Raw genomic sequence first — 27,710 nt, 5'->3', positions numbered from 1 at the left:
TAAGCGGGGCCAGAGCGGGAGAAATGCAAAGCTGGGCTGACGGGGGCATGGCCCCGCTGCCCACCCCTACTTTAAAGGAGATGTTTTGGAATAAAGTAAAAAAAATTGAGGCAAAATTTTCTTGACATATGTAAATATCATATTGTTTATAAAAATGAGTAATGAGGATTTACAAAATTGTATTGTGGGTCTAATATCTCACTCTGTATAGGAGATAGATTTTTTAAATTGAGATCCTCTCGTAAAATTAATAGCCAGATGCAGAAATAAATAGATATAATATTAAATATTTATATAAATTTATAACGTTAAAAATCTTATATGAAGTGTTAAACATTATAAAAGTGACAAAGTGCATAATTTTATATATACAATTTTAAGGTATGCAAATTTCACATATTTTTATTGAAAAATTATGATAGAATCTACTATTAAAAAATTAATTTTCTCATGTTAGTCTCATATTTAACTGAATAATAATATATATATTTATAAATTGTGCAAGCGATGCGCATTACATTTAAAAAATAATGAGATTCATTATTAAAAAAATAATTTATTTATGTAAATTTCATAGTTATCAATTTTTTTAATAAAAGTACGTGTCATTTGCATATTTTATGATTATATCTAATATTTTTTTTAAAAAAAAATATACAATACTAATACACTCTAAAACTGTAAATATCATTTCACTTATCACTTCCTTATAAATTAATAATTTATCAACAGCAACTTGCGTAAGGCCGTTTTAAGTTGCGCTAGGGAAATGGTGAACTTGAAATTAATTTTTAAAAAGTTTAAGGTCTATATGGATACAATCAAAATTCCAGGGGGTAAAATTGAAATTCAAAAGTTTAAAGGTTCAAGATTGACTTGACGAGTTACGTCGGACTGTCGGAGTGCTGATTGGGACTTTCAAGGATCAAGATTGAATTGCGTGGGAGTGCCGATTGGGAATCTGAATTCGCCTGTAACACAGGGTTTCCGTGATCAACAAGGAAGTTAACGGTCACAAGCAGATGGCTCAGGAAGCTCATCATCTTCAGGAAGAGCACCTCGACGTCCTCACCGAGTCCGGTCTCAAAACCGGCATTTCCAAACCCAGGCATCTCTCTCTCTGTATCTGATATCAGTTCGCCTTGTGTTATGCGTTGTAAATTTCACTTCAACCTGCAAAACAACGCGAATCATGCGATTTTCATCTGCTTTATTTTTTATGAAGAGTTTCTTGGATGAGAACAAACAAGCTTTTGGGATATGGTCGCGCTGGTGTGAACATATTAAATAACTTCTTCATTATGGCAGAGAGCAATCTTATTATTTGAGTTATCAGCATCGCAGGAATATGCGAGATTGTATTGTATTGTGTCAGTAAATGTACATGAGTTGATTGACTCAATCCGGATTTTATTTGTTCAATTCCACATTAGTTGGAGTACGTTCTATTTCGGTCTCTTGCTCTTGTATAGTTGTATGCTCTGCACTGATATGCAAAGCCTATTTATGTTTCTGCAAACTTGAACTCATGCATGTACTGATACTTCTCAAGTTAAAGTTTGTCAAGTTTATTTTGTGTTTTGTAATGTTTTATCATCTTCCAAGAAAGTTACATAATTTATGCTAGTAATTTTTGCTAGACTAGTTCGAGTGGCATGTATTAAGGTGAAAAAGCCTTGTTATAAGTTAGTCAATATTTATCCTATCAGTGTAATATAAGAAATTTCAAAAGCCTTTTTGAGTTTTGAAAATTTAGATTTGTTAAGTACTCATGGCTCATATCTATCTACACAATATGGGAAATATTAATTCCTTGTGTCCTTTTGACCTTTTCTTTTTACCTATAAATGTTAGAAACCTATGAAATTTTGACTCTTATTTTTTTTTGATTATTTTCTTTTCATAGGGGTGATATTCATCGAGATGGAGATTACCATCGAGCTGTTCATGTGTGGATTTTTGCCGAAAATACTCAAGAACTTCTTCTCCAGCGTCGTGCTGACTGCAAAGATTCCTGGCCTGGGTTGTGGGATATCTCCAGTGCTGGCCACATATCTGCTGGTGATTCATCGCTTGTGACAGCTTGGTAACAAATTAACAATACTTATTTCTCTAGATGAGATTTTCATTGATGCTATTTTGTGCAAAGATATTATTCATTTGCAGAAGATCCCATTTCCTTTATATTCTTTGCTATATCAGCAATGATGAGAAAAACATGTCTTCCATATCCCATGCCATGACTTCCTTATAGAAATAATACTTATCTAATTAAAATAAGAGTTATAAACCTCTAGAGCATTCCTTTCTTAACCAGGCATTTTCTGCATCAGGCTGTTGTGGCAATGGAGATAGAAACATTTGCTCTCTTTTTAGTATGAAGTGGCTGTAGGAGAAAAGGGTGAAACTGGAAACTGTTAAAAACATCTTTTAATAAGAACTAGCATAGTAAACATGTTTGCTAAAAACAAGGTACCATCGCCTCACTTTGCGTAGTTTGACAAGTGAAGTTTGCATTATGTTCAAGTGGGCATAGAAGGGTTGCTATTCTAGCATTTATTTGTGAAAATTTACGTTTCCTTTCTTCCTCCCCACCTACTCCAAGATTTGTGGCAAATCTACCCGAATAGAATACATTTAATTAAAAAAAAAGCATTTTATATTCCTTCTTTTACTTAGATCCCTTGTTTTTATTTTTCAAATAATGTCACTATGTTTGGTACAGTGATTTTTTTTTGGTTTACTTGTTCAAGTACTTTACTGCTTGATGAATTAAATTTACTGCCTGATGTATAACGCTTATCACTAAAACAAGTAGTTTATGCTTTTAGGAGGGAGCTTCAAGAAGAGCTTGGTGTAATCCTTCCTAAGGATGCATTTGAAATGATATTCATTTTTCTTCAGGACTGGTTAGTAGATCAAAACCCCTTCCTCCAGTGCCGTCATTTGAGCTCCTTTGTGTTTCAGGTTTAAAAATATTTTTTATTTTGTTATAAATGATGCTTATTGCTAGTTAGGCTTTTCATTTCGAGATAGAAACACTTGTTTTTAATAATATCATGAACGGGTCCGTTCAGGCTTTCATGGCTTAACAAGTCCTATATTTTTCTTAAAACAGACTGTTAAAAGGGTTTATTTTCAGTGATGATATATTGAAGTTTAATAATTATGCAAATATTTTAGGAATCAAAAGATGAAAAGCTTCTTGTTGGTGTAAGATATTTATACCTTATAAGTATGTCTTGCTGAGAATTCGCCAGTGCTAAATCTGTAATTGCCCATTCATGTGGCCTGTTACAACTACTTATGCTGCCAAGAGTAGTTATCTCAAGTTTGATTTGTTATGTTATAGCATATATCTTGAGCTTCACCTTCTCTGCTGATGGGAACCTCTGTTATCAGTCTTCTTCTTTTTTTATTCTTTTTTCCTTGTGGTTCCTCTGTGATTACTCATTTCTTCTTCTAGTCTTCTCTAATGCTGGTGTTGTGCTGGTTGAAAGAAAACTCGCCGTACAATCTTAAACGTGTTTAGAATATCGAACAGACTTGAACATGGATATGTAACTGATCTGCACTGGCTTTATAGACAGCTGTGTACAGTTTGTACCTCTAAAGGAGGGAAAAAGATCAATTTGATTATAACAATTGAAGAGTATAATAATGTCTGTTCTTATTCTATTGATGGATACAATGATGGTTTCAGTTGATAGAAGGAGAAAGCTATATGTACATACTTATGTATATGCCTCTATTTGTATACGGGTATGTGCATGCATGGGCCTTATATCAAGTTTTCAATTAAAAGAATAATTGTGATTTGTATAGGTATGTATGAAGGAACATATAGATATATGTTTCCTGTGTGTACTTATAAAAAAAAAAATGTTTCCTGTGTGTGTTACATTTTGTAATTTAACTCGCTAATATATGCTTTGAATTAAATAATGTTAGGTTAACGTTTTTGAAAATGCAGTGTCATAAATGACGGAAAATTCATAAATAAAGAATTTAATGATGTTTACCTGGTTACAACTTTGGATCCAATCCCTCTGGAGGCCTTTACTCTTCAGGTGAGAAGGTTATTGATTATTGTCAGATGAACTTCCATTAAATTGATATATATTTTTCTTTGTTCCTTACATAGATGCTTTGAAACCATCTCTCTCTCTATGGGTCCATTGTCTTCAGTGAGAATCATTGAAGACAACCTGCCCTGTTCTTTTTCCTTTTTGGTATCAGTGAGGACTGAGGAGCCTACTGCCATTTTTAAGGAAGGAGGTGGATTGTGCTTTAGAAATTAGAAGCATTGGATTTAGTCTTTCATTCTTACGGGCAATTAGAACCTGCTTGGGACAAACCGGCGACATTAACTACCCTTAGGCAAATTACCTAGCATGTTATGAGAAAAGGAAAATTCATGATTCATGGGCCGCGTGTGCCACGGGATTGAAGTGATTTTAAATTTGCCATTTTGGATTTGTTCCATACATTTTCCTTGGAATCTCATAGTCAACTTAGTTGCTTCACAAACCCAACCATGTTTGTTTAAATTCAGTGGAATAGAATGGAGTTCAAGAAAGGGGATAAGACACTATATTTCAACTTGAACAATTCATTCCTCTTAAATTAAGCATTTTTGTTTTATAGATTAAATTAATTTTCAGTTAGCTATATTGGGTGATGCTATTGTCTGTTTTAAATTTGTTTTCTAGGCCTTTACTTTTAAGTAAAGACGTTTTATGAATTTTCCACTGTTGCAGTTTTGGCCAGCAAATACAGCTTTCTTTCATCTCATGGCATAATCTGCTATTAGATGGCTCAAGAATCTGATTGTGTCTTGCTTGTTCTTTACTTATAGGAAACAGAAGTCTCTGCGGTTAAATACATTTCTTATGAGGAATATAGAAGCGTACTTGCTAAAGAAGATCCGGAATATGTCCCTTATGATGTAAATGGACAATATGGCAAGCTTTTTCATATAATTGAACGGAGGTATGTTCAACAGAGATCTAGTCCCTAATCATGGCTGCCTCATATGAATATATTGCTATTGTGTGTTTTTTTTTTCTTTCCCGGTGTGTAAGAAATTAATTGATTAGGGAACCAATTTACCATTGATGTCCAAGGTTGCATCTAGTTACTTCTCTAGGATATGCTTAAGAAGTCAACGAGTTATCTAGAAAACAAAACATTCAACTACTTTTTTGAACGTAATAAAATGTACTTTCAATGTTGAATTCAATGTTTTTGGTTACTTGCTTCTTGAAACTTGTGACATGTTTCCTCACTGCCAAGGTATTTATTCATCATTGGTGTGTAGAAATTTTCACTGGGTAGCTTTGGATTTTGTACCCTGTAAAAGAGAGTTAAACATGGGTAAACTTTGCCATCTGATCTCCATGGTGTTGAAACTTTCAAAATAAATATTTTGTTGAAGGTACAGAGAAAGCACTGTGGCACGCAGTTTGGCTCTACAGAAGCAACTCCGTCGTTATGCTCCTGTTTCACTTGATGCAGAGGTTCTCAATCTTTTGGCATTTATTTACATCTATTTTCTGCCTTCTATTATTGGATATATTTGTTTAGGGTATCGTTAACTTCAATTTTTTATTCCTGTCATTTGAGATGGTGCGGTATCATGTTTTTTATTTAATCAGACCATGCTCCATATTAGTTGGCATTTGCTATTTTGAGGCTTTGAGCACATAGTCACACTTAAATGGATCTTCAAGTTATTTTGTCTGCCATTGTGTTCTTTTATTGCTTATGCATCCTACGTACTTTGGAGAAGAGAATTCTGTATATCATTGTGCCTAGTCAATTTTTTACTTTTTTCTATAGACTTATCACTTCTCTTTATTTCCTTAGTATGTGTTGAACACTACATGGAAGTAATTTAGAAGTTATAGTAGAGATTACAAATTAAGAGGAAAAATAACATTTTTCTTTTTTTTTTGTTGATTTAGTGTACTGTTAATTTGATCTTTTTTCAAAATTTAGTTTACTAAGCTGTTGGTCTTTTTTCATTTTGTAGTTATTTTCTGCCTCATGCATCTTATGAATTCAAAATGAATTCTCTAATATTTTTATATATTTTCGTCTATTTAACTTGATGCAGTTGACTGGGCTTACGGATGCAGACAGGGAAGCTTTGGTTTTACTTGTCAATGCTGCAAAAGTTATGGACACAATATTTTACCTGCAGGTTGTATAGACAACACACTCACAAATTTATTTATGCTTCCAATATATCTAAGTGCATTTAGATACTTCGTATTCATGACTACTCGTGAAAAAGATATTCATGAACGTGATTTTCCTGTTGTCTGGCACACTTGACTACTGCTATCTGCTCTGCATATGATGGGATTTATAAAGGGAGTTCATTTTCTTGATTTAGATAGTGTTTTAAGCCTTTTTTTTTTAATGTAATAACCAAAAAGAAGTTTTCAAGGTAGTGCATGTAAATTACAAAACAATAAAACATAATTAAAAGCTTATCATTTTAATATATCCCTCCATTGAAAAAAGAAGGTGACTATAGTTGTTGTTTCATAGTCCAAACATACGGTCAGCACATCAACCACTGTAGCTATGGTTCACCGTATACTTCTCTTATCAATTATGTTTGTTGGGTTTAATACTCACTGCATTGGTCGATTGCAATTGCTTTTAATGGCATGTCTTTTCATGACTTCCTTGTATCGCCAATTAAATTTTTTTTACTGATAAAAAAAATACTCACTGCAAATGAAAAGGATAGTTTCTACTTCTGAAAGGCTGCAGAAGGAGCTTTATATTGCATACTTGTGCTTTCTTTAAACAATCAAATAGCTGTTTTGTTTTGGACCATCCATTTGGACTTAATTGAGGTTGCTATAATCGATGATATTCACTCAATTGTTTTGTACTGTTACATATATATAAAAAGATTGTTTAGTACTGTTAGGTTACCAAATTGGCGCCTTTTACTAAAATTTAGTTTGTCCTCCTTGATTTTTTTATTCAGGTCTGGTATAGTAATCCAGCTTTAAGAGATTGGTTAAAGGAGCATGCTGATGCATCAGAGTTAGACAAGTTAAAATGGATGTATTATGTGATTAATAAGAGTCCATGGTGAGTCTTTCTCAAAGTGACACACTGTAGCTTTGTCTCTGGTGTTAGAACAAAACAAGTGCACACGCACATACACACAGACACACCTCTTGAAACACACAGAAAGTCATGTTCAAAATGCTTGTTACAGAATGTGTATTAAAGACATGAAAGTTATTGGTAAATTTATCGAATAAATTTGATTTTCTTCAGAAAGACATAAAAAGATTAATCATTCTCTGACTTTGAGAGATATCCCTAAACAAAACACGTGCACACGCACATACACACAGAGACACACACCTCTTGAAACACAGAAAGTCATGTTCAATATGTTTGTTACAGAATGCGTATTAAAGATATGAAAGTTTTTGGTAAATTTATCGAATAAGTTTGATTTTCTTCAGAAAGACATAAAAAGATTAATCATTCCCTGACTTTGAGAGATATCCCTTGTTAGGGGAGATTGGATCCTTTGAGCTTTATTTTACTCATATCCTAGTTCCTATTTCCCTGACTCATTATTGCAATCTTCTCTTCAAAGCCAGACCCGGCCTTAGAAAACTGCAGGACCGGGCTTTCTTCCTGTGACCTGACTGACTAAAGCCTTTTTTAGGCCTTCGAGTAGAAGGAAGCAGTTTCCTTGCCTGCCAAAAACAAAATTATTTGGTTTGTATCTTCATTACCAAAATATAGAGATTTGTACCAGGCTCCTTGATCTCCTCTGTTTTCTGCTAAAAAGATGACCTCAAGAGGTTTTTGTCAATCCTAATATTAGACACTACCACAATAAATTTTTAGCCTTTGCATCGGGTTTCTACTCTCTCTCTCTCTCTCTCTCTCCCTCCATATATGCATATATATATATATATATATATCTTTCTCCTTCTGAACCAGACTTGCAAAAAGTACAGAGACCTAGCCTATTTTTTTTTTTTTCAATTTTCTGGACACTTCTTGACCTTAATTCATAAAAAGTTGGCTCTTCAAAGTTTTACTCTTAGCTAAGTGTTATGTGCATTTAATCATGACTCAAGACTATTACAAATGTACAAATGTATCCACATACATAAATGATAAGCAATGCGATCTCATAAAGAAGCAAAAAGGACCCTGCAGCTAAGGGGTAAAAAGTGATGGGAATGAGGAGCTACACAGCGTTGACACTTATTGTATTCACACATACTGCAGTCCAACTGATTCTTTCTGTTGTGAAATGTGTAAAAATCTCTTGATGAAGAATTTGTCCAATTTTTTGATAAGTACATTTTTAAGGAGAAAATCTCTAATATTGTTCCTTATCAACAGGTCTTGCCTCGATGAGAATGAGGCATTTTTAACAACTGCCGATTCAGCCATTAAGTTGCTTCCTGAGGCCACAAGGCGAGTTAGTCATTGGAAGGGCCTTGAATATAGAGCTGCATTCCCCATGCTGAAACCACCTGGTGCAAACTTCTATCCTCCAGACATGGACAAAAGGGTATTTTCTGGAAAGTTCGTCATATGCATAAAAAAGTAATTGTTTTACATACATAAATACGATTAGTTTCTCTTTTACAGGAATTTGAATTATGGAAGAGCAGTCTAACAGCGGATCAACAACAGGATGCAACTGGCTTTTTCAATATTATCAAAAGGCATAGTGAATTTGGTCTGGAATCTTCTTTGTCTCATGATACAGCTAACATAACACAACATTTGGTTGGTTCCACCCATGATCTGTACATTGTTCCTTTCCCTCAAGAGTATAAGCCCTACCTCAAAAAAGCCTCTGAATTACTGCAAAAAGCTGGGGATATTACTAGCTCATCTAGGTAATTTTGTTTTCAGATTTCTGTTGATAGTTCGTTGTTTAAGCATATGCTGATCTTTATTCTACTCACAAATACGTGCTGAGTCTTTCTTGCCTTGTGTAGTTTGAAGAGACTGCTGCATAGCAAAGCCAATGCTCTGTGTTCAAATGATTATTATGAGTCAGATATAGCCTGGATGGAGTTGGTTAGTATTTGGCATATAGTTCTCCACTTCTCCTCTCCTTTGTAATTCAGTTCATAATAATGCATGCCCAAAGCAAAGTTTTACGCATAAGGAGAGTGACATCTATTTGTTGATTCTTTCTAAATAACTTTGTGTCAGTTTCCTAGTATGTAAAACCTGATTTCGACATAGCAGCTTGAAGAATTAACATTATGATCTTCTTAGTCGCTTCTTTTACCTAGAAAGAAAGTAAAAGATTTCATGAACTTTCCTGATTAACCTCCCTCTCTCTTCCTCCACATACACACATTCTTATAATAATGTATATCCAGTTTATCATATAATAACAACATTCTAAAATGAGGTCCAAAACTTCAGGTGAATCTAGAAATTTGAATAGAAACGGACACAAACACCAAGACTAAAAATGAAACAGGAGTTCCCAGAACCTGAAAAATGATATGCCTCTTATGTAAACTTGACTTTGTTGCATGTTAGAAACCACTAATCCTAAAAGTTTGAGCTATCAGAAAGTAAGCCAACAATACCGATTACGTGCATCATATGCTAACAAATTGAAAAATGAGGGGGGAAGGGGAGGGAGGATCAGTGTATGATTTGAGAGTGAACGTTGTCCTAGATAAACAAAGAACTATTGTGGTGCTGACATATTTAGCCACATTTATGGCATGGCTTCGCTTACACTCCCGTCCAAATACTTGCGAGATGCCTGATTAATGGATTTAAAAAACTCACCTTAGCATTATCTTACTAATGATGGCCGTCATTAGGAGCACATACTGTCTAGGGAATTGTTTCTTTCCGCAGAATTGTTTTTTGAGAAACCTAATTAAAATTGACATTTTAGGCTGAAATTCAATGGCCGTGTATTGTAATCTTCATCAAAGTCAAAAAGTTTGTCGTATGATATTTATGCTGGTCAAATTCCATTGAAGACGTTGTCCTTCTATACATATTTAAGAACAGTATTGAAGTCCCAGGATAAAAGTTCACATGGATCCATCAAGTTGGCTGATAGAAATATTAGTCCCTCTTGTAAAGAGAATGAAGTTTGCAGTATGCTGAACTCTGATTATGAACTACTTTTTCCCACTTTTTTTGAGGGGTTTGCGTTTCTAGTTCACAATCTTTGTTGATTTCCATCACTTGTTTCATCAAGTTTTACATATTTTGAAGCCATTGCATTTCCAGGACATCAAACTATAAATAAATAAGCATATAGGCTAGCTTGAAGAGAAAGTTTAAAGTGATGTGTTTTTTATTGCCAACTACCAAGTTATAAGAGTCTAATCAAGGCATTGATTGAACTTTTACATGCATCGCTATATTAAAATTGTAAAATTTATATGCTGATACAGGAAAGAAGAATATGATAACACAGGAAACACAAAAGACACAATTGTGGAAGATTCATTGTAGCTTTTCATCAAATATCAACCAGTTTTTTTCTGTTGCTATGGTTTCAAAATTTTAAACAAATATTTGTAATAGTCTTTTGGTTTCACTGTTAATGTCGATTTGGTCCCTTTGGTGTAGGATTCCAAGCTGGATGTTACTATTGGTCCCTATGAGACATATGAAGATACACTTTTTGGGTACAAGGTATTATTTTTATGGATAGCCTGTTCATGTTGCTCGCATTTTCATCACCTTTACTTGTAGTGTAAGATTGAGTTTCTTTTCAGTCGTAACACTATTCTGCATGTGCCTCGTGGCCTTTAAGCACCAAGTCTATGGATGTACAGTGAGTTTATGTATTCTAGTCTCATGGGCTGTGTGGGTTGATTACCACCCTTTAGCTAGTTAGATGTCTCTCTTGTATACTACTTGTATACTCGAGTAACTCCATTTTTGATTCAACAAAATCTTATCCTATATAAAAAATAATCTTCATTGTGTGCCTATACAATGAAAATTGCTTTAAAGTTAACCAAAGCTCGAAGGATAGGATACAAGAGATGACTTTATTTTTCTGCCTTTGCTTGATATTTATGAGTAACAGATCCTATTGGAGCCCAAAATCAAAATTAGCTTCGGTAACATGTAATCATATTGAAGTGTTCTGAAATTGAGTAGTACAATCCGTTAAGGGCGATCACTATTGTTATCTTGTTGGGGATTTTCTCTGGCTACTTTTGGATGAAGATTGGAATTGCTATTGCCATGTCATATGTACCTAGCCGGTTGACTTGTATGCCCAGCATTGCTTAAAACTAGTAATGCTTGAAATAGATATTACTGTTATTCTGTTGGTGAAATGATTGCTGAAGTGAGGATAATGTTACATTTTCTGAAAGACACATGGCAGGGCTGCAGGAGTCTTAGAACAAAACTGAGCTTTGTAGAAAGCATTAAACCTTGTTTATCTTTTTTCTGAAGCTGGAATTTATCATTGATCACTCATATTCTTGTTCACTGTACTCAAATAGCACATATAACTTAATAGTTACATTGCATTTAATTGCAGGCTACATTTGAAGCATTTATTGGAGTTCGGGATGACAAAGCAACTGCTCAGCTTAAACTCTTTGGTGATAATTTGAAGGTATTCTTATCCTCTTCTGTTCTCATTCACCCTCTTCTGTTCCCATTCACTTTTTTTCATCTTAGCAATTGGTTGAAGAACTCTAGCCTCATAAACCCCACCAACTATGGGTTGAACCGAACTTCTCCTTTCAGATAAGGATATGTACCATTTGGCTGATGGGTCAGTGGCCTACCAGAGGTGTAATAGCTTTCATTTTTCCTCTAATTTTACTTTACAATTACTAAAAAGGATTCTATTATACAGATTCTTGAACAAAATCTGCCAATGGAAAGTGTGTACAAATCTGAAGATGTGACTGCTGCTCCTATTCGGGTCATTCACCTTCTTTATAATGCAGGGGTGAGTTTGTAAAATGTGTGAAAACTGAAAGGTATCTTCCATGATGGTTCTATTCTATACCCAATTTATACTTCTGTATGCCATGAATCAAGCATGGTAATTCAAATATAACTAATTGTAAGATATCTGCAGTGCATTAGGGGAAGCTTAGAAAGCTCATTTATCAACAAATAATAATGAAGATCATAAATGATGATCCAGTAATATTGGTATCCTGACAACCCACTTAATTACAAGCTCTGTCCTAAAATTATGGTTTCTATCCATCTTTAGTAGTGTCACATAATGAGAATAGGCCCAGAGTATGCATTAATTTGAAATTACTGTAATTTTCTTTTAAAAAAGTTTCCCCTTTTTTTCGTCTTTCCTCTGATCTAATTTTGCAATCTCCATTCGCAATAAGTGCCTGGAATGTGTAGGGGTCTCAAAGTTCTGAACTTCTGGTTAGGGTCAGCTGAGTGTTGTACAGTAGTTTAATATAACATATTTTAGTCTACACTTGTGCAGGAATTCTTTGCAATTAAATCCTGCCACTTCAAATAGTTTATAAACCCTAAAATAATTACCTCTGTTATCCTAAACTCTAACCACAAAGCTCATGTAGGGAGGTGTCCTAAGCTGTCCTTTGTCAGAGACAAAAAGCGAACTAACGAAGATAAAGATGCAGATGTTAGAAATATTAGTGTAGCATATATGCTTATATCTATGTGGTTTTACCATATAGTTCAGTGTATCCGTTGGACATAAATATGCTAATATAACCCTTAATCTGCCATCCCAGCCTTAATTTTTCCCCAATTTTCACACCGTAGTCATAGGATGCCTTTAAAATTTGTGTAGGTGTGTCTGTGCCTGACCCAATACCTACAAATTTGAATTTCGGTAATTAGTTTATATCAAGATTTGTAGCCTGTATGGATGCTGTCCTGCCATGGACGCTAGGATGACTTGTACTTTGTCTTGGCTTTTCTGGGTTCTTTTTCTTGTCAATGAGAGTCCATAGGCTGTTTTCCTTTTTGAGTCTATTTTGCTCATTCCTCAGTGAGTGCTGACCTTGGATCACTTCCTGAGATTAAAATGATGGTTTTCCCCAGTTTTCAACCCTCTAGAGAAGTTTCTAAGATGATCTGCATTTGGCTGGGGCCCAACTATATGAACTTATGGTTTGAGCTTAATTTGCTTAGACATCTCTCTTGGGTGGTTTGGTTTTTGTGTCTTTTTGTACACTTGAGGACTACCTGGCTTATTTTGGCATTAAACAGTTTAACTTTTAAAATTCTTTGAGTTGGTGATAGTGCACCATGAGATTGAGAGACAGGACCTGGAATTAATATATTAGTTAGATGTGCTTGCACTCTTTGTACAAGTATTATTTGTGTGTTGAAAACTTAGCTATGGTTAAAACCAACAACGTAATTAACTTACTGTTTGGAGAGCTATAATTTGCTCTATGTTAACTGGTATTGGCAACTTTAGTCTGTTTGTTTTCCAACTATAGTTTTTTTCTTGTGTTAATTTTTTGTTCTTTTTATCCACACTTAATTGTTCTGATCTAAGTGTAGTATTATTTAATAAAAAAGAATGCTGATGAGATTAAATTTTGCCTCAGGATGTAAAGGGCCCTCAAACCGTTGCTTTCAATTTGCCAAATGATGAGCGTATAGTAAAAGATCGAGGAACATCAATGGTCATGCTTAAGAATGTTTCGGAGGCTAAGTACAATTCCTTCCTTGGAATTTCTGTGATCATTATGCTTTTTTACTGCCCACTATTTACATTTATTTTGATTAATTGATTTCCATCATCGCTTGCTTTCCTGAAATCTGGGCATTTCATGTTGATAATTTTTTTTTGAATCTGACGTGCCTCTACTCACCAGGTTTAAGCATATTCTTCAACCTATAGCTGATGTTTGCATTACAAAGGAACAACAAGGACTTGTAGATTTTGAATCCTTCTTCACTCACACAATTTGCCATGAGTGTTGCCATGGGATTGGGCCCCATAGCATAACACTTCCAAACGGTGAAAAGTCTACAGTCAGATTGGTCAGTTAAACAATTTTTATTTCTTAATATGTTTCTTTCTTTTCTGTGGTTTCACTTCTTCTTCTTCTTTTTTATTTATTTTTTTAAATTCATACCCAATTAAATTTAGTATTAGAACTTGTTCACATAGTAACTCATCTACTTCTATATTGAAGTAGAACTTTTACATGAAGTTAAGTTTCTGTTCATTTAATAGCTATACACCCATGTATTGGGCTATGCGCACTTCTCTCATCAATAAAGTTTTTCTTTAGCAATAAAAGAAAAATGACCATTTGACTATTTAGACCAAAAAGTGCAACTAATGTTAAGCAAAATAGAACTTTTAAAATTGCGACACCATAACACCAAGTCAACATGATATATATATCAGCATGAAATATGTTAGCTGCTTTAGGTCGTTTATTGTGTATACATCACATGTACTATGATTGCAACCCTTACTGCACTTTTCAATTAGATTTATCACCTATGAAAGAAAGAAGATGTATTAGCTGCATCTCTATGTTTCTTGGGTGAAGGCGAAAATAATTTGGTCATGTGTGGCAGAAGTTTTGAGGAGTTCCTCTTTGTTTGCAACTTGATATGGGTTTGTGTACTTGTTGGGCCTCTTGACTTTTAGGTTGGATGCTCCAACTTTATATCAGTGTTTGGTCTTTTTTGTTCTTGAACTCCAGGTATTGCCTTTATTTTGGATTTTGTTGGTCATTGGGCCTGTTTGCCTTAATTTTGGTGTTGTTTGGGCATAGATGTGAGAGGATGCGTTAAGTGACTCATATTAGTTGTGTTTAGGACTTGGAACCTGTTTATGTACTTGTTGAGCCAATTCACCTATTATGAGTTTTTAAAAGCTTACAAAAGTTTGAATTTTTGAGTTCGGATGTAATGTCATTTCCCTTTTTTTTTTTTAATTTTATTAAATATAGTATTATATCTGATTCTTCATGCTTTCTATATTATACTTTGATACAGGAACTTCAAGAACTCCACTCAGCTTTGGAAGAAGCAAAAGCTGATATAGTTGGTCTTTGGGCTCTACGTTTCCTAATTCACCAGGTCATTAATTAGTTATGCAATTCACAATTATTTTTTATGAGTCTCATTAATAGGATCATTTTCACATGCTTTAGACAATGCACTTATTTTGTATCATTAATTCCCTTATCATTATACAACATACATGGGAATGAATCAGAAGTAAATTTATTTATTTTTATAGGTAAATTTAACAGAGAAGTAAGTTTAAAATAAAAGGCTGCAGCTGTTCTATAGGCTATAGTCATAATTGGCTTCTAATTGATCGAAGGAAATTTAAAATAATATTGGTATTTTCGTCAATAGCCTTTCATCTAAATGGCACCACAGGGTGGGTGAGTTGCTTTCAAATAAAAAGGATGGGTCTTTTGTGGATTTAAGTTCCAAAGCTCTATTTTGATGGTGGAAGCTTAAGAATGATGTTCTTACTTATATCTCTGTGGTGAGACTAGGATTGGCTTCCCAAGAGTTTGTTAGAGTCCATGTACGTTTCCTTCCTTGCTGGATGCTTCCGTTCAGTACGTTTTGGCTTACAGGAAGCTCATGGGTGAGCTAGCTATTCATCCTATGATCATCCACTATTTTAACTGCTATCACCAAGCATCTTATGTATTTGCAATATATATCTTCAGGAAAGGACAAGCATTGCAATTTAACTGGCTATATGACAAAGGAGCCTTCATTTTGCATCCCAATGAGACGTTCTCTGTTGATTTTTCTAAGGTATAAGTATTCCATAATTCCTCTTCCATGGTTCTTCTTTCCTTTTCTTCTGGGCCATAAAGTTTGTTCTACTTTCAAAAGGTTGAGGATGCGGTCGAAAGCCTGAGTAGGGAGATACTCACCATACAGGCAAAAGGTGACAAAGAAGCTGCAGATGCGCTTCTTCAGAAATATGGTAAAATGACACAACCATTAAAGATTGCTCTGCAGAAATTAGAGGACATTCAGGTGTGAGCCACAACAATCTGTTACTTTCTCACTGCCAGTATTTTCATTAGTCGAAATGTATCCAGGGTTTTCTTACTATGAGAAATGCTACTTATCATCCTCACACCAAACACCGACATGCAATTTGTCATTTTTGTCCTTCTATTCTTTCATTTTCTCTTTGTATCTCAGGTTCCTGTGGATATAGCTCCCATCTTTCCCATTGCCAACAAAATATTGGAATGAAAAAAATGCCCCATCAACGGTAATCCTTCAGTCTGATTTTTTTACCGCTACTTTTGATACCAAATCTTCATCTTGTGCCAAATCTTCAATGCGTTAAAACTTAAAATCTCGACCATTATAGTCCTTCCTTCCCTCACATTTCTCTATAATTCTAGCTGCAGGTTGTACGTTGTCAATGGAAGATTTGATAGAGCTGTGCATGATTTAGCCTTGTGGCTGTTGTAGTAAGGCTCTTATCAGTGTCTCCGGAGTTGGGTGCTGGGTAGTTGTTTTAAATCTTTTTTTAAAGGTACTATTACTTTTGAATTTATCTTCAACGAATCAGGCTTATGCACTTTTCAATAATAAGTTGATACGTTAACTTTTTGCTTAAAAAAAAAAGGTTCATCCCTACTGAATAAAATTTAATCTACAAAAATAAAATAATAGAATGGCTGCCCACCCTCAAAGAGTCAAAAGGGGTTGGTCTTGCCGGATGAGGCCCAATCACCTTAGGTTCTTGCCACTTTGACACGGTAGCCACAGAACCACTCCAGGAGGGCTTGTTTGTGTTCCCCTCACATTGGAGTGGAGGCCACCTCTGTTGCTACACAAAATCTGTGCATTTACACACCACTTATTATGAGATTAATTTTACTTTAAGAAAAATTAAAATACTAATTATTTTTTAAAACAGTTGATGTGGTGGTGTGTTGATTGCACAAAAACTGTTTTTTCACGTGATTAATTATTCTATCTTGTATTTGCAGCACCTTGCAGATATTTACTTTTTATAATTTAACGAGGCAAATACAATATTTGGACTTCATTACATTAAATATTGAGAAAATCTATTTATAAGTTTTATTTTTTGCACACTCAACATGCACGCTGATGTAGAAATTTTTTACATAAATTATGCTAAAAATGATTGATGTTTTAATTTTTTTTAAAATTATAATTGTTCTCACTGTAAGTTATGTTTTAACACTTAACACACAGGTTAGTGTATAGCAAAATTCATAAATATTATATGTGAAAAGTTTGGATTTCACCATTAAATACAGTAATGTTTATATTTTTTTAAATTGTAAAAAAGTATTTAACTACGAAAATTTGATTCCATAGGCTTTGTAGATTGTTTTTCGTCTGTCTCGTGCAAATAAAACATTCCCACTCATTAGAAAAAAAAACATATGATCCAACATAATATGATGAGAACAATTTTTTAGATCTGTTTAAATAGTAAAAGTGTTCATTTTATTTTATCATTATAATTTTTTTAAATTTTTATTTAAAATAAAATAAATAATTTAATTTTTTAAAATTTTAAAATAATAATAATATTAAAATAATATTTTATTCCATTTAAATTTTATTTAAAATCATCTCGTCGTCATATTGCTATTCCAACCGCGACTCCTCTCGGTAAACCTCTTTTCTAATAAAACCCCCTCGATTCGGTCTCCAACACAGGATCTCAAAGATAAAAGGAAAAAAGGTCAAAGATTTTGAATAGTTACCGTTAGTATTCCGACCAAGCAAGCAAGCAAGCGCACGCACATAAGAGCATTGGCAATGGTATAGCCATTGTCAAGTCTAAAGTTTGGCTAGAATCTTAATTTTTAGCTATAATATCAATTTTTTACTAGGTGAGTCCACATTAGACTAGCCATTATAAAGTTAAAATCATAATATAATATTATATTTTTTACTTTTATTTTTATTTTTTTATTTGTAAATACAATTTATATATTTCTTAGGTTTTCATGTTTTGTAGAAATAATGTGTCTACTCTATCAATTAGTAGAAATGATGTGCATGCCATGCATGTTTTACCATTTAAAGAGAGAAGGAAGTGATGAAATAATTAAATATTGCTTTCCATTGTGAATAGTAGCTAGCCATATTTGGAGAGGACTTAAGATTTACTATTCATCAAGTCTTAAACTTTGGACCATTGGCTAGTCCAATGTGGAGGCTTTTTCTCACATCTAGCTAAAGTTTGGACTTGCATTAGTATTTGGCTAGTCCATTGCCAATGCTCTAAGACATTAGTTCCCACCATCCAAAAACAAAACGCTCACATTTCCCAATGACCATTCAAATTCAAAAACATCCTTTCGATCCGCATCACTCAGTTGCATCATATCTCACCCCCACCTAAGTCATTGGGGTCCACTGAAATGTACTGTTTCTACCCACCCTCACAGCAATTGGGGACCCACTCAATGTACCTACGTGGCAAAATCGGAGCCACTGAACTCTTCTCAGACAAAATCATCTACGCACAAAAAGTAAGTCAAATCTTTCCCAAAGCAACACATTTCAAAATCAATCTCCGTGCCAGATGTGACTCGTTTCAAGAAGTCTACCAAAATCCCAAAACCAGACACAACGTCCAGCATTCAAATCCAATACGTCCAAGGATTAACGAATTTTACCTCCATCGAAACCTCATGACTGGTTGCAAGAGATCCTCAATGCCACGGCAATCCTCATACAACTCCCTCTATGTCAACCCTCTCAATGACCTCAGGCACAGCCGCAGCAGCAGTGAAGGCGGTGGGGGCGTCTGCTCAACCCCACGTATATTTACCGACAACAAAGAGAACGATGTGCCCAACAGGAAGCAAAACGAGAAGCCTGCCTTTTTTGGTACTGACAAAGAAAATGTGGTGCCCCCGAATGGGTTTGGTACGCCCAAGCGGTTCACCGCCATGAAGTCTCTCTCCACAAACGGCAGGGTATTGAAGCCATCCTCGCTTCAGTTTTGCATGCAAATGAATGAGCCTGAGAAGGCTTTTGGGCCGAAAATTTGGGACCCTGCCGAATCGGAAACCTCCAGTTCTTTGAATATTTGGGACTACTCAGATTCTGAGGCTGCCCCGGCTTCTTCTTGGTCTACACTGCCTAATAGGTTGGTTTTCTGTTCACCGTTTTGGGCTTTTGACGCAAAAACCCTGTTTGAAGTCTTTTTAATCTCAGTTTTGTATATGCTTGTTCAGGTCTTTGTTATGTAGGCCATTACCTCCGGATATAGGAAGGTGTACTTGTGTAATTGTGAAAGAAGCATCGCCGGAGGGACTACATGGGGGTACTCTATACGCTCTTTATACGAATGTGAGATCCCCGTGACTTATAAAAATGTTTCCCCTCTCTTTGGTTGTATATTAATTCTATTTGTATAAAATTCTGGATTTTATCTCATTAGCATACGGTTCCGGAGTCTTTAAAGTTTTCATTTTTTATTTCCCGGTTTTTGCAAGTTGGATTGGTACGTATTTTTTGTATGCATATCAACCCTGACATGGTGGTATCTTTGAGCACCTGTGCACGAGAAGTCGAAACCCATGGGGATATTGCTAACGGTTGTTTCTGTAGGGGAAGGCCAAGGAATCATATTTGTAACTCAATGTTGTTTTTTGTTTACTTTCTGTCTTACTCATAAAAGTCTGCGAGAATTTTGCAATTCTGATGAAAATATTATTATACCTTGGATGAAATAGCGGACAAGGACGATGAGTTTCTGGTTTTGGTAGGGTACTGACATCTAATAACTTCTGCATGCCATCTTCACTATTTTTCTGCATCACGATACAATGTGTAATTTGTGGTATAAATGCTTTTGCTTCATCTTTTCCATGCAACTCTCAAGTGCACCCGCTATTCTCTATAATTTCTCTTTTAGTGTGGCCCCCTGTTTGATTACTTGATTGCCTGTATCTGGGTTGTTCATGGTTTTTCTTGTGGAGCATGGTAAACTCCCTTCTAGGAGCAAGGTTTAACTCTTGATTCTTTTATCTGGAATTATAAAACCAGGAAGGTCAGGGACGACAGAATCGGAAACTAGCTGTTGCCCACCACAAGAGGAATAACGGGAAGTCCGCGTTCACCGTAGCTCAGAATACGAAAGGAATATTGTCTAGCATGGACGATAGTTTTATTGGGGCCGTCACATCTAACCTCATGGGTTCTAGATACCATATTTGGGATCAGGTCATTTCTTGGAACTTTATATGGTGTAATGAATTAGATAGGTAGTAATAGGTAGTAACCTATCATTATTCTATTACATATAAAATTGTGGACTCAGTTTTTTGATTGATTTGTGGAAAGATTCTATCATGAATTTGTTCAGCAATGATTTTAATTGCAGGGGAGACGCCTTAATGCCCTAACAAATCAGTCTAAATCACTTCTAGCTGTTGTCAGGTAAGCCAAGTCCTCTCTCTCTCTCTCTCTCTCTCTCTATATATATATATATGTGTGTGTGTGTGTGTAGTCTGTCTGTCTTCTTCTCGTTACATAGGATTGCTTTGCCTTGCAGATTCATGCCTACAATAGCCACCTGTACCGGTAGTTACAGAAGTATGATGGTATACATACCCAAGCATCAATCCATGCAGCTTAAGATCACAACTCAGGTGAGCTAAACGGTTTCAAAGATTCTTAGGTACTTACCCTATTATAGCATGAAAACGTGTGCCAGGATTTTATTTTTTAAGTCTAGTAATATGTGTATCATAATCCAAGAATTTTGTTTCTGGTAGGTACAACACATTCATGGACTGCCAAAGGATTGGGAGGGAAAAGTCGACAAAGTTCATCAGCTATTCTCAAGAGTTCCGCATTACAACAAAGTAAGAATATAGAAAGTATATTCCTCTGTTAAGTTTCAGGAAGTATATTAATTATCGCTGTGTTGATTGGTTTCTTTTGCTGCTTCAGATTTCAAAGCAAAATGAGTTAGACTATAGAGACAGGGGTAGAGCTGGACTTAGAATCCAGAGCTCTGTAAAGAATTTCCAGCTAACTTTAGAGGTATCATTAACTTCCTTGATTTATGGTTTCACTGGGAAAAACATGTGCAACAATGTGATCAAGATGCTTAATTTAAAAGTGTGGGGAGAAGATTGGGTCGGGAGGTGCCGAAATGAGTGTAGCGAAAAGATATAGTTGGGATGCTAACTTGTTTATGGTTCGTTCACTTAGGAGAATGGAAAACAATCAATCCTGCAGCTTGGAAGAGTGGGGAAGTCAAAGTACGTGATGGATTACAGGTATTATGCAAGAACCATTTCTGCAATTCTATTGATTTAAAGCAAAGTTGATCATTATATTTTGATACGTAGGACTACACATTTGATTGATAGCACGTTAAGAAAGAGATATAACACGAGATCTTATGCCTTTCTTATGCAGATATCCTTTGACGGGTTTCCAAGCATTTTGCATATGTTTGGCTTCTATGGATTCTAAGCTTTGTTGCATGGTGTAATGATTTTTATATGCTTCTACCTTTTTGCTGTTCAACCTCTGAGCGCAAACTTACATTCCAACTTTTTATTGTTAAAGCTCTGCTTCTCATTCCGACCCAAGAAAGAAAAAACAACAAACTTCATCATTTTATGTAGATGACAAGCCGGATGAATGGGGGGCGTTTTGATGGCATTGGATGGTGAAGAAATTCGAGCTAATATATTTTTCTTCTTCTCTACATAAATGAGCACCCCTTGGGTACGGCCTAAAAGCCCAATAGTCCTATCACAGAGACACCCGATTTCAGAGAGACTTGCCTGCCAAGAGTTCAAAGGGCTCAGTCCATGTTTTGGCCCAGTCTTATGGCATGTTTTTTGAGAAATGATAAATGTTTTTATTTTTAATAATATTTATTAAATAATCTCAGAGTATATAGATATATAATTTTTCTATCTTATCATAAAATAAAATGACATTTAATTAAAAATACGACTTCCCCTCCCCCCTTTTTGTAGGGGAGTTGTTGGGATGGAAACAACCCTTTTTTCTATAAAGCTTAAATCGTTTTGAAAAGTGATTTGATTTAGTCAACTAGAAAGGACCCCTCCTGTTATGGGATGACACTATCACCGACTACCAATTAGGCGTTAGAAGTTGGGAGCTACCCCCACCCACCTACTTTTTTCACTATTTTAATACCTCTCCTCCCAAATCCACTGAGTTTCCTCCATCCAATCCAAGTTAGCCAACAGTATGACCGACTCTTTTAGATATAGATTGCATGGGTGCCAAAAATTATATGAATAATATTAGATATAGTCAACACGGATATATATCGTGTATTTCTTTTGAACAGAATGAGATATCAAGATCCGTTATTAAAAAAAGTAAGTTTTTTTTTATCTATTTTTTAAAAAAAAAAAAAAAAAAAAGTGCAATACAATTCTGTAAACGATAAATCACAAGTTAATTAGATAAATATATAATCTTGTACGACTGTAAACGATAAATATTATTACTGATCGCCCGCTACGTGCTACCACTAATATCTCCTCGATCCCAAAGCTTCGCTCGCTCGCTGCCTTCATACTCACGATGTACTCAACCATTACATCATAATAGCAAAAGGTTAACAGGTAAATGATAAATCTATTATATTTTATTGTGTATAAGTCGATGTGTTAACACATCATGTATTTATAGTGAGACCTATTATAATTTAAAAAAATTAAAACATTATTATTTTTTTATGTGTAAAAAATAAAATAAAACTTATAAATAGATTTTCTCGGTCATTAATGGTCTTCATTTAATTTTTATGGAGTCAATCAAATTAATTAAATTTGATATTCCGTCGGGCGTTCTTGAATATATCCTTAGAACCGAACCTACCTACCCAAAACTATTTTTGACCCATAACCAACAACCATGTACTACTCCACATTTAAGATTGAAACTACTTACATCCATCCACATGTAATCACTGTATCCATAGAAAATCTGCCACCAATAGTACTACTACTAGTACATACTATATATTATATGCTTCTTGAAGATCATATATCATGAGTACTTTTCATCTTTAAATTGCATGAAATTTTTATTATTAATTATATATATAATATTTGTCAAATCTCATCCATCGGCCAAGAGCATGCGTGTCTTCAAACTAGCAATTTAATTTAAGCATGCATTAAAACTATTCCCCAAAATTTGATCCAATATGCATGAATGATTTTACATTGGTGGAAGCTGGAGTACTAGTAAAATCTATGAATCTTAATAAATAAAATAAAATAAAATCTAAATTACGTCCTTATGAAATGTAGAGAAAACTTAATAAATTAAGAGATTGGAGAAGGAATTAAGCTTATAAATTAATTTCAAGCTAGCTAGCCAAACTCCTTATAAATTCCACATGACATTATATATAAAAGTAAAAATATCAAGACAATGACACACCAAACGAGAGAGAGAGAGAGAGAGAGAGAGAACAAAACGGTGCATGTTATAATTAAAGGGCTGCTATAGGGAATAATTAAGTAAAATAATTAAAACCCTATTATGCGTAGCACTGAGGAGTACATACATGTAACGCGAAAGAACAAGCAGGACTGATCATGAGGACAAAGAGGAAGAGACTCTACACAAGTACTCGCTTATAAGAGATAGCTAGCGAGACGGCCATAAAAACCCTTCTCCTCCTCAGCCGGCTAGCTAGCTAGCAACTACTCCCAAACCCTTCTTATAATTGGATATATATATATATTGACCTACATGCACATCTCTCTCTCTCTCTCTCTCTCTCTCTCTCTCTCTGTACCATTGCGACGTTCTCTCTCGTGAAGTTGGTTAATTAATTCTATGGCGAAAATCTCAGTCAAGAACACTGCGAATGCTACGTCGAGTACTAACCCTAGCAACAGCGCCGCAACCAAGGTGAAGCGGAAGCGCAAAAGTGTCGCACGAGACTCTCCTCCACAGCGCAGCTCCATCTACAGAGGCGTCACGAGGTTGGATGCATCGATCCACGAGTTTGTGAAAGAGTGTTTTCTCTCTTCGAAATATCATCATGTCTAGTACACACACACATATATATAGGCTTTTTTGTTACACTTTTTCTTCTGGTTTTAATTTATCGACGCTGCCTGAATGATTTAGGCATCGGTGGACTGGTCGTTATGAAGCTCATTTGTGGGATAAGAATTGCTGGAACGAGTCGCAGAACAAGAAAGGAAGACAAGGTTCTTCTTCTTCTTCTTCTCTTTTTATTTTTCGGATCGAAAAACAAAACAAAATTCCCATTATTCATATTTGCATCACGCAGTACTCTTAACAATCTATTTCTCTTGTAAATTCTCTGTTCCTGGTTTGATGGTGGCGGTGGCTTGGTTTCCGACTTAAATGCAGTATATCTAGGTAGGTTTGGTATTTTTTTTTAAGAGAAATTAATGGGAAAAGTAGTACTGAATTTGTTTGGCATCTTTTTTTTTTTTTTTTTTTATGCATTTTCGTTTTAAATATTTTCTTTATTAATTAATCCTTTCTGCATCCTCAAATAACTTTAGAAGGAAATGTCATGCTCAAAAAAAAAAATCCTTAAGAAGGAAACGAAAAGCTGGAGAGAATCAATTACATGAGTTCCTGCTTTTTGAATGTAAATAATTGAGATGTTGGATTTCTATTTTTGAAGGGGCATATGATGATGAAGAAGCCGCTGCACGAGCTTATGACCTGGCAGCATTGAAGTACTGGGGACAGGAAACCATCCTCAATTTCCCGGTACTCGCTATTTCTCAATCTCTTCCCATAATATTTATCATCACTTTCATTAATTTCTCTTACTTTTCTCTCTCTCTCTCTGTATATAAAAGTAATGCTATGTATAGTTTTTAAATAGAGACGATATTGTAAGTCTAATTAATTTTATTTTTAAATTTTTTTAAAATTATAATAATATTCTTATTAAAATAATATTTTTTTCATTTAATAAAAAGTTTTCATATGCAATCTTTAAATAGGGACAGTAAATAGAATTTCTATATATATATATATATGATAAATATTAATTAATTCATGTAGCTATCAACCTATCAAGAAGAACTCAAAGAAATGGAGGGGCAATCAAAAGAAGAGTACATTAGTATTTTGAGGAGGTAATAATTCACAAATTTCTGATCATGAATAATATATCATCATGTACTCGCGATCGTTAATTAATAATTAATTATTTGAATTAAATTGTGTTGATGATCAATTGATTTTTTTTTTTTTTTTTCCCCACATTGTTATCCGATCATGTACAGAAAAAGTAGTGGGTTTTCCCGTGGGGTCTCAAAGTATAGAGGCGTGGCAAGGTAATTTAATTAAAGATTATCGAATTAATTTCCCGGCCCTTTTGATCATTCGGTCCTCATGAGATCATGATCATGTTATAAATTCTAGTCCTCGGCCTGCTACATGCAGCATGCGTGCGTGCGTGCACTGCATGCTCTGTACGTGTTATATATGGTCATGATTAACTTAAGTTTTTATTTCGAAATGATCAATCATGTGCAGACACCATCACAATGGAAGGTGGGAAGCTCGCATTGGCAGAGTATTCGGCAACAAATATCTCTATCTTGGAACTTATGGTACGTACTAATATATATTGGATCGACGTCGTTCCAAAACCTTGTTCATGTATATCCTTCTGCATTAGTGCACTTAGATCAGATCAATCTTTTATAAGTAATTTCGATCTTTACCATGACATGTCAACACAAACTTAATTGTCATGCGACGTCACTAAAAATGAATGTCGGACAAACATTAACAACAAATGAATACAGTTACGTCCTATTAATTAATTAATATATAGGCCAGGAGATCGATATATAGATATAGTACTAATTAATTCATATATAGACAGAACGAATAAATATTAAAAAAAAAGGACTAGTTATTCATGAATGTGTAATCAAATCGAGTTGGTTGAGATATAGATCACCAAACCTCAACTGCTTAATTATGTACGTACTGAACAAGCTATTTAAGACTAGTTATTCATGAATGTGTACGTACGGACGTTGTTTGGGAATATTAGATATTTTTTCCAACTAGATCTCCACCAAATTTTGCATGCAAATTAAACTTTCTATATTAAATATATATTTATCTCCAAAACATGACCCTTCTCTATACTTTTTACTTTTTACTATTATTTATTTATTTATTTATTCTTGTACACGCGCGCATTGATGCAGCTACGCAAGAAGAAGCAGCAGCAGCATATGATATGGCAGCTATAGAGTACCGTGGACTTAACGCTGTTACTAACTTTGATCTCAGTCGCTACATCAAGTGGCTACGTCCGGGTAATCAAAATAGCCCCACTAACCCAAATGACTCTGAACCAAACACTAATAATTTAGAGCCTGGCTTAAGCTTAGTCTCCAATCAAGCAGCCAACTCGAGTACTACTGCAACTGACATGACCCTAGCTGATCCAGTACTAAGGCCGCGGCCTGGTGCTGGTGGCTCTGCATCTTCAGCACTAGAGCTACTATTTCAATCATCTAAGTTCAAGGAAATGCTGGAGACGACATCGGTGGTGGACAGTAGTCCTCCAACGTCGCAAGAGTCAGAGCCACCGCGTCGAAGCTTTCCGGATGATATTCAAACATACTTCGACTGTCAAGACTCTGGAAACTTGTATGCTGAGAGCGAAGACATTATTTTTGGAGACTTGAACTCAATTGCTTCAGTACCAATTTTCGATTGCGAACATCTTGGTCCTTAAAGACGATGGTCATGTGAATGAATATATGGGTGGATAAGAAGGATAGAGTAAAGAGAAGATTAAGAATTTTCTTGGTCATTTAAAACAGAAAACAGTTCAGATTCTTCGTTTTTTATTTTTTATTTTTTATTTTTTGTTGAAATTCTTATCTTCTTTCATTGGAATTAAAGTGGGTATAGAAGGTGTTGGGCCGGCTATATTTCCTAGTTTTTTTACATGTAAATACGGACGGAGCTAGACATTCTTTTATCAGATATATCTTTCAATAAGACAATATTGTTTTTACAAACCTCGTAGTCTCAAAGAATGCCGAATTTACACATGCATCGTTGAGTCTTTAAATGGTCGAGCTAGTCACCCAGCTTTTACATACCCGGCCATAAGTATAGTGTTTTGCCGTTTGGTGGTTTTTACTACTCTTTCATTAGCAACAGAAATCAAATTGTAGTGTCTAATTAAGGTTTCGTTTATATATTGAGTTGAGCTCAGCTGAGTTGCGTTCTTTATGAATAGTGAAGAAAGTTATGTGAGATCTATCTAAACTGAGTTTAAAGTGTGTTTAGATGTTAAGATGCTTTAATACTTTTTATGAGAAATTCAAAAAAGTTATAGGTCCTATGTATAAACATGTTTTAAGTTGAAAAAAGTTGTGGATCTCACGTATAAGAAAATTTTGAATTGGGATGAGTTTAATAATTTGAGAGTTAGGTGTTTGATGCTAGACTCAGCTTAAAGTTAGACCAAACTAACTGAACTCAGCTGAGTTTGGAAACCAAACGTAGCCTTGTCTTTTTAATCGCCTTTTTGTCCCAAATTCGCGTATTGTAGATTTGCAATTAGGATTTTTTATAATTTTATAATTTTGTTTACTAGAAAATTTTCTAAAATTTAGAGAAAGTAGATTCTATATGTGAACTATTTTATATTTAATGTTAGGTTGAACAAA

General features: G+C 34.8%; 3 protein-coding genes across 6 annotated transcripts; all 3 read left to right on the top strand.

The window, feature by feature from the left end:
• Positions 1–879: 879 nt before the first annotated feature.
• LOC109010978 (nudix hydrolase 3) lies at positions 880–16,621 on the top strand. Of its 3 annotated transcripts, none has more exons than XM_018991969.2 (22): positions 880–1,108; positions 1,907–2,086; positions 2,832–2,909; positions 3,974–4,070; positions 4,859–4,992; positions 5,444–5,519; positions 6,119–6,205; positions 7,010–7,116; positions 8,404–8,575; positions 8,656–8,909; positions 9,012–9,093; positions 10,630–10,695; positions 11,561–11,638; positions 11,885–11,980; positions 13,590–13,696; positions 13,860–14,028; positions 15,001–15,084; positions 15,516–15,610; positions 15,696–15,786; positions 15,868–16,014; positions 16,186–16,258; positions 16,401–16,621. In XM_018991969.2, exons 1-21 carry the CDS (start codon positions 1,023–1,025, stop codon positions 16,237–16,239), a joined length of 2,340 nt encoding a protein of 779 aa, XP_018847514.1. In that variant the 5' UTR covers positions 880–1,022; the 3' UTR covers positions 16,240–16,258; positions 16,401–16,621. The 3 variants fall into 3 exon arrangements, with proteins under 3 accessions (XP_018847514.1, XP_018847511.1, XP_018847513.1); XM_018991966.2 differs by having other exon boundaries at positions 5,438–5,519; XM_018991968.2 differs by having other exon boundaries at positions 5,438–5,519; positions 16,395–16,621.
• Positions 16,622–18,481: 1,860 nt separating this feature from the next.
• LOC109010979 (tubby-like protein 8) lies at positions 18,482–21,835 on the top strand. Its single transcript, XM_018991970.2, has 9 exons — positions 18,482–19,138; positions 19,227–19,341; positions 20,041–20,217; positions 20,378–20,433; positions 20,549–20,645; positions 20,772–20,861; positions 20,950–21,042; positions 21,214–21,281; positions 21,424–21,835. Exons 1-9 carry the CDS (start codon positions 18,678–18,680, stop codon positions 21,497–21,499), a joined length of 1,233 nt encoding a protein of 410 aa, XP_018847515.2. The 5' UTR covers positions 18,482–18,677; the 3' UTR covers positions 21,500–21,835.
• Positions 21,836–23,609: 1,774 nt separating this feature from the next.
• On the top strand, positions 23,610–27,053 carry LOC109010998 (AP2-like ethylene-responsive transcription factor At1g16060). 2 transcript variants are annotated; one of them, XM_018992004.2, is made up of 8 exons: positions 23,610–23,993; positions 24,142–24,224; positions 24,391–24,399; positions 24,674–24,762; positions 25,063–25,136; positions 25,287–25,337; positions 25,540–25,616; positions 26,229–27,053. In XM_018992004.2, the coding sequence occupies exons 1-8, from the start codon at positions 23,845–23,847 to the stop codon at positions 26,762–26,764; spliced, it is 1,068 nt and encodes a 355-aa protein (XP_018847549.1). In that variant the 5' UTR covers positions 23,610–23,844; the 3' UTR covers positions 26,765–27,053. The 2 variants fall into 2 exon arrangements, with proteins under 2 accessions (XP_018847549.1, XP_018847550.1); XM_018992005.2 differs by lacking the exon at positions 24,391–24,399.
• Positions 27,054–27,710: the final 657 nt, after the last annotated feature.

This window comes from Juglans regia, chromosome 12 (assembly GCF_001411555.2).
Source record: "Juglans regia cultivar Chandler chromosome 12, Walnut 2.0, whole genome shotgun sequence".
Lineage (NCBI taxonomy): Eukaryota > Viridiplantae > Streptophyta > Magnoliopsida > Fagales > Juglandaceae > Juglans > Juglans regia.
This window is presented reverse-complemented; position numbering and strand designations above follow the sequence as displayed.

Coding starts and splice junctions, on each gene's coding strand:
- LOC109010998 (XM_018992004.2), top strand. CDS start 23,845: ATGGCGAAAATCTCAGTCAAGAACACTGCGAATGCTACGTCGAGTACT. Junction 24,763..25,062: donor AAACCATCCTCAATTTCCCG/GTACTCGCTATT, acceptor TAATTCATGTAG/CTATCAACCTATCAAGAAGA. Junction 25,338..25,539: donor AAGTATAGAGGCGTGGCAAG/GTAATTTAATTA, acceptor AATCATGTGCAG/ACACCATCACAATGGAAGGT.
- LOC109010979 (XM_018991970.2), top strand. CDS start 18,678: ATGACTGGTTGCAAGAGATCCTCAATGCCACGGCAATCCTCATACAAC. Junction 20,646..20,771: donor AGCTTAAGATCACAACTCAG/GTGAGCTAAACG, acceptor TGTTTCTGGTAG/GTACAACACATTCATGGACT. Junction 21,282..21,423: donor AAGTACGTGATGGATTACAG/GTATTATGCAAG, acceptor TTTCTTATGCAG/ATATCCTTTGACGGGTTTCC.
- LOC109010978 (XM_018991966.2), top strand. CDS start 1,023: ATGGCTCAGGAAGCTCATCATCTTCAGGAAGAGCACCTCGACGTCCTC. Junction 2,910..3,973: donor TTCATTTTTCTTCAGGACTG/GTTAGTAGATCA, acceptor TTGAAAATGCAG/TGTCATAAATGACGGAAAAT. Junction 4,071..4,858: donor TGGAGGCCTTTACTCTTCAG/GTGAGAAGGTTA, acceptor CTTTACTTATAG/GAAACAGAAGTCTCTGCGGT.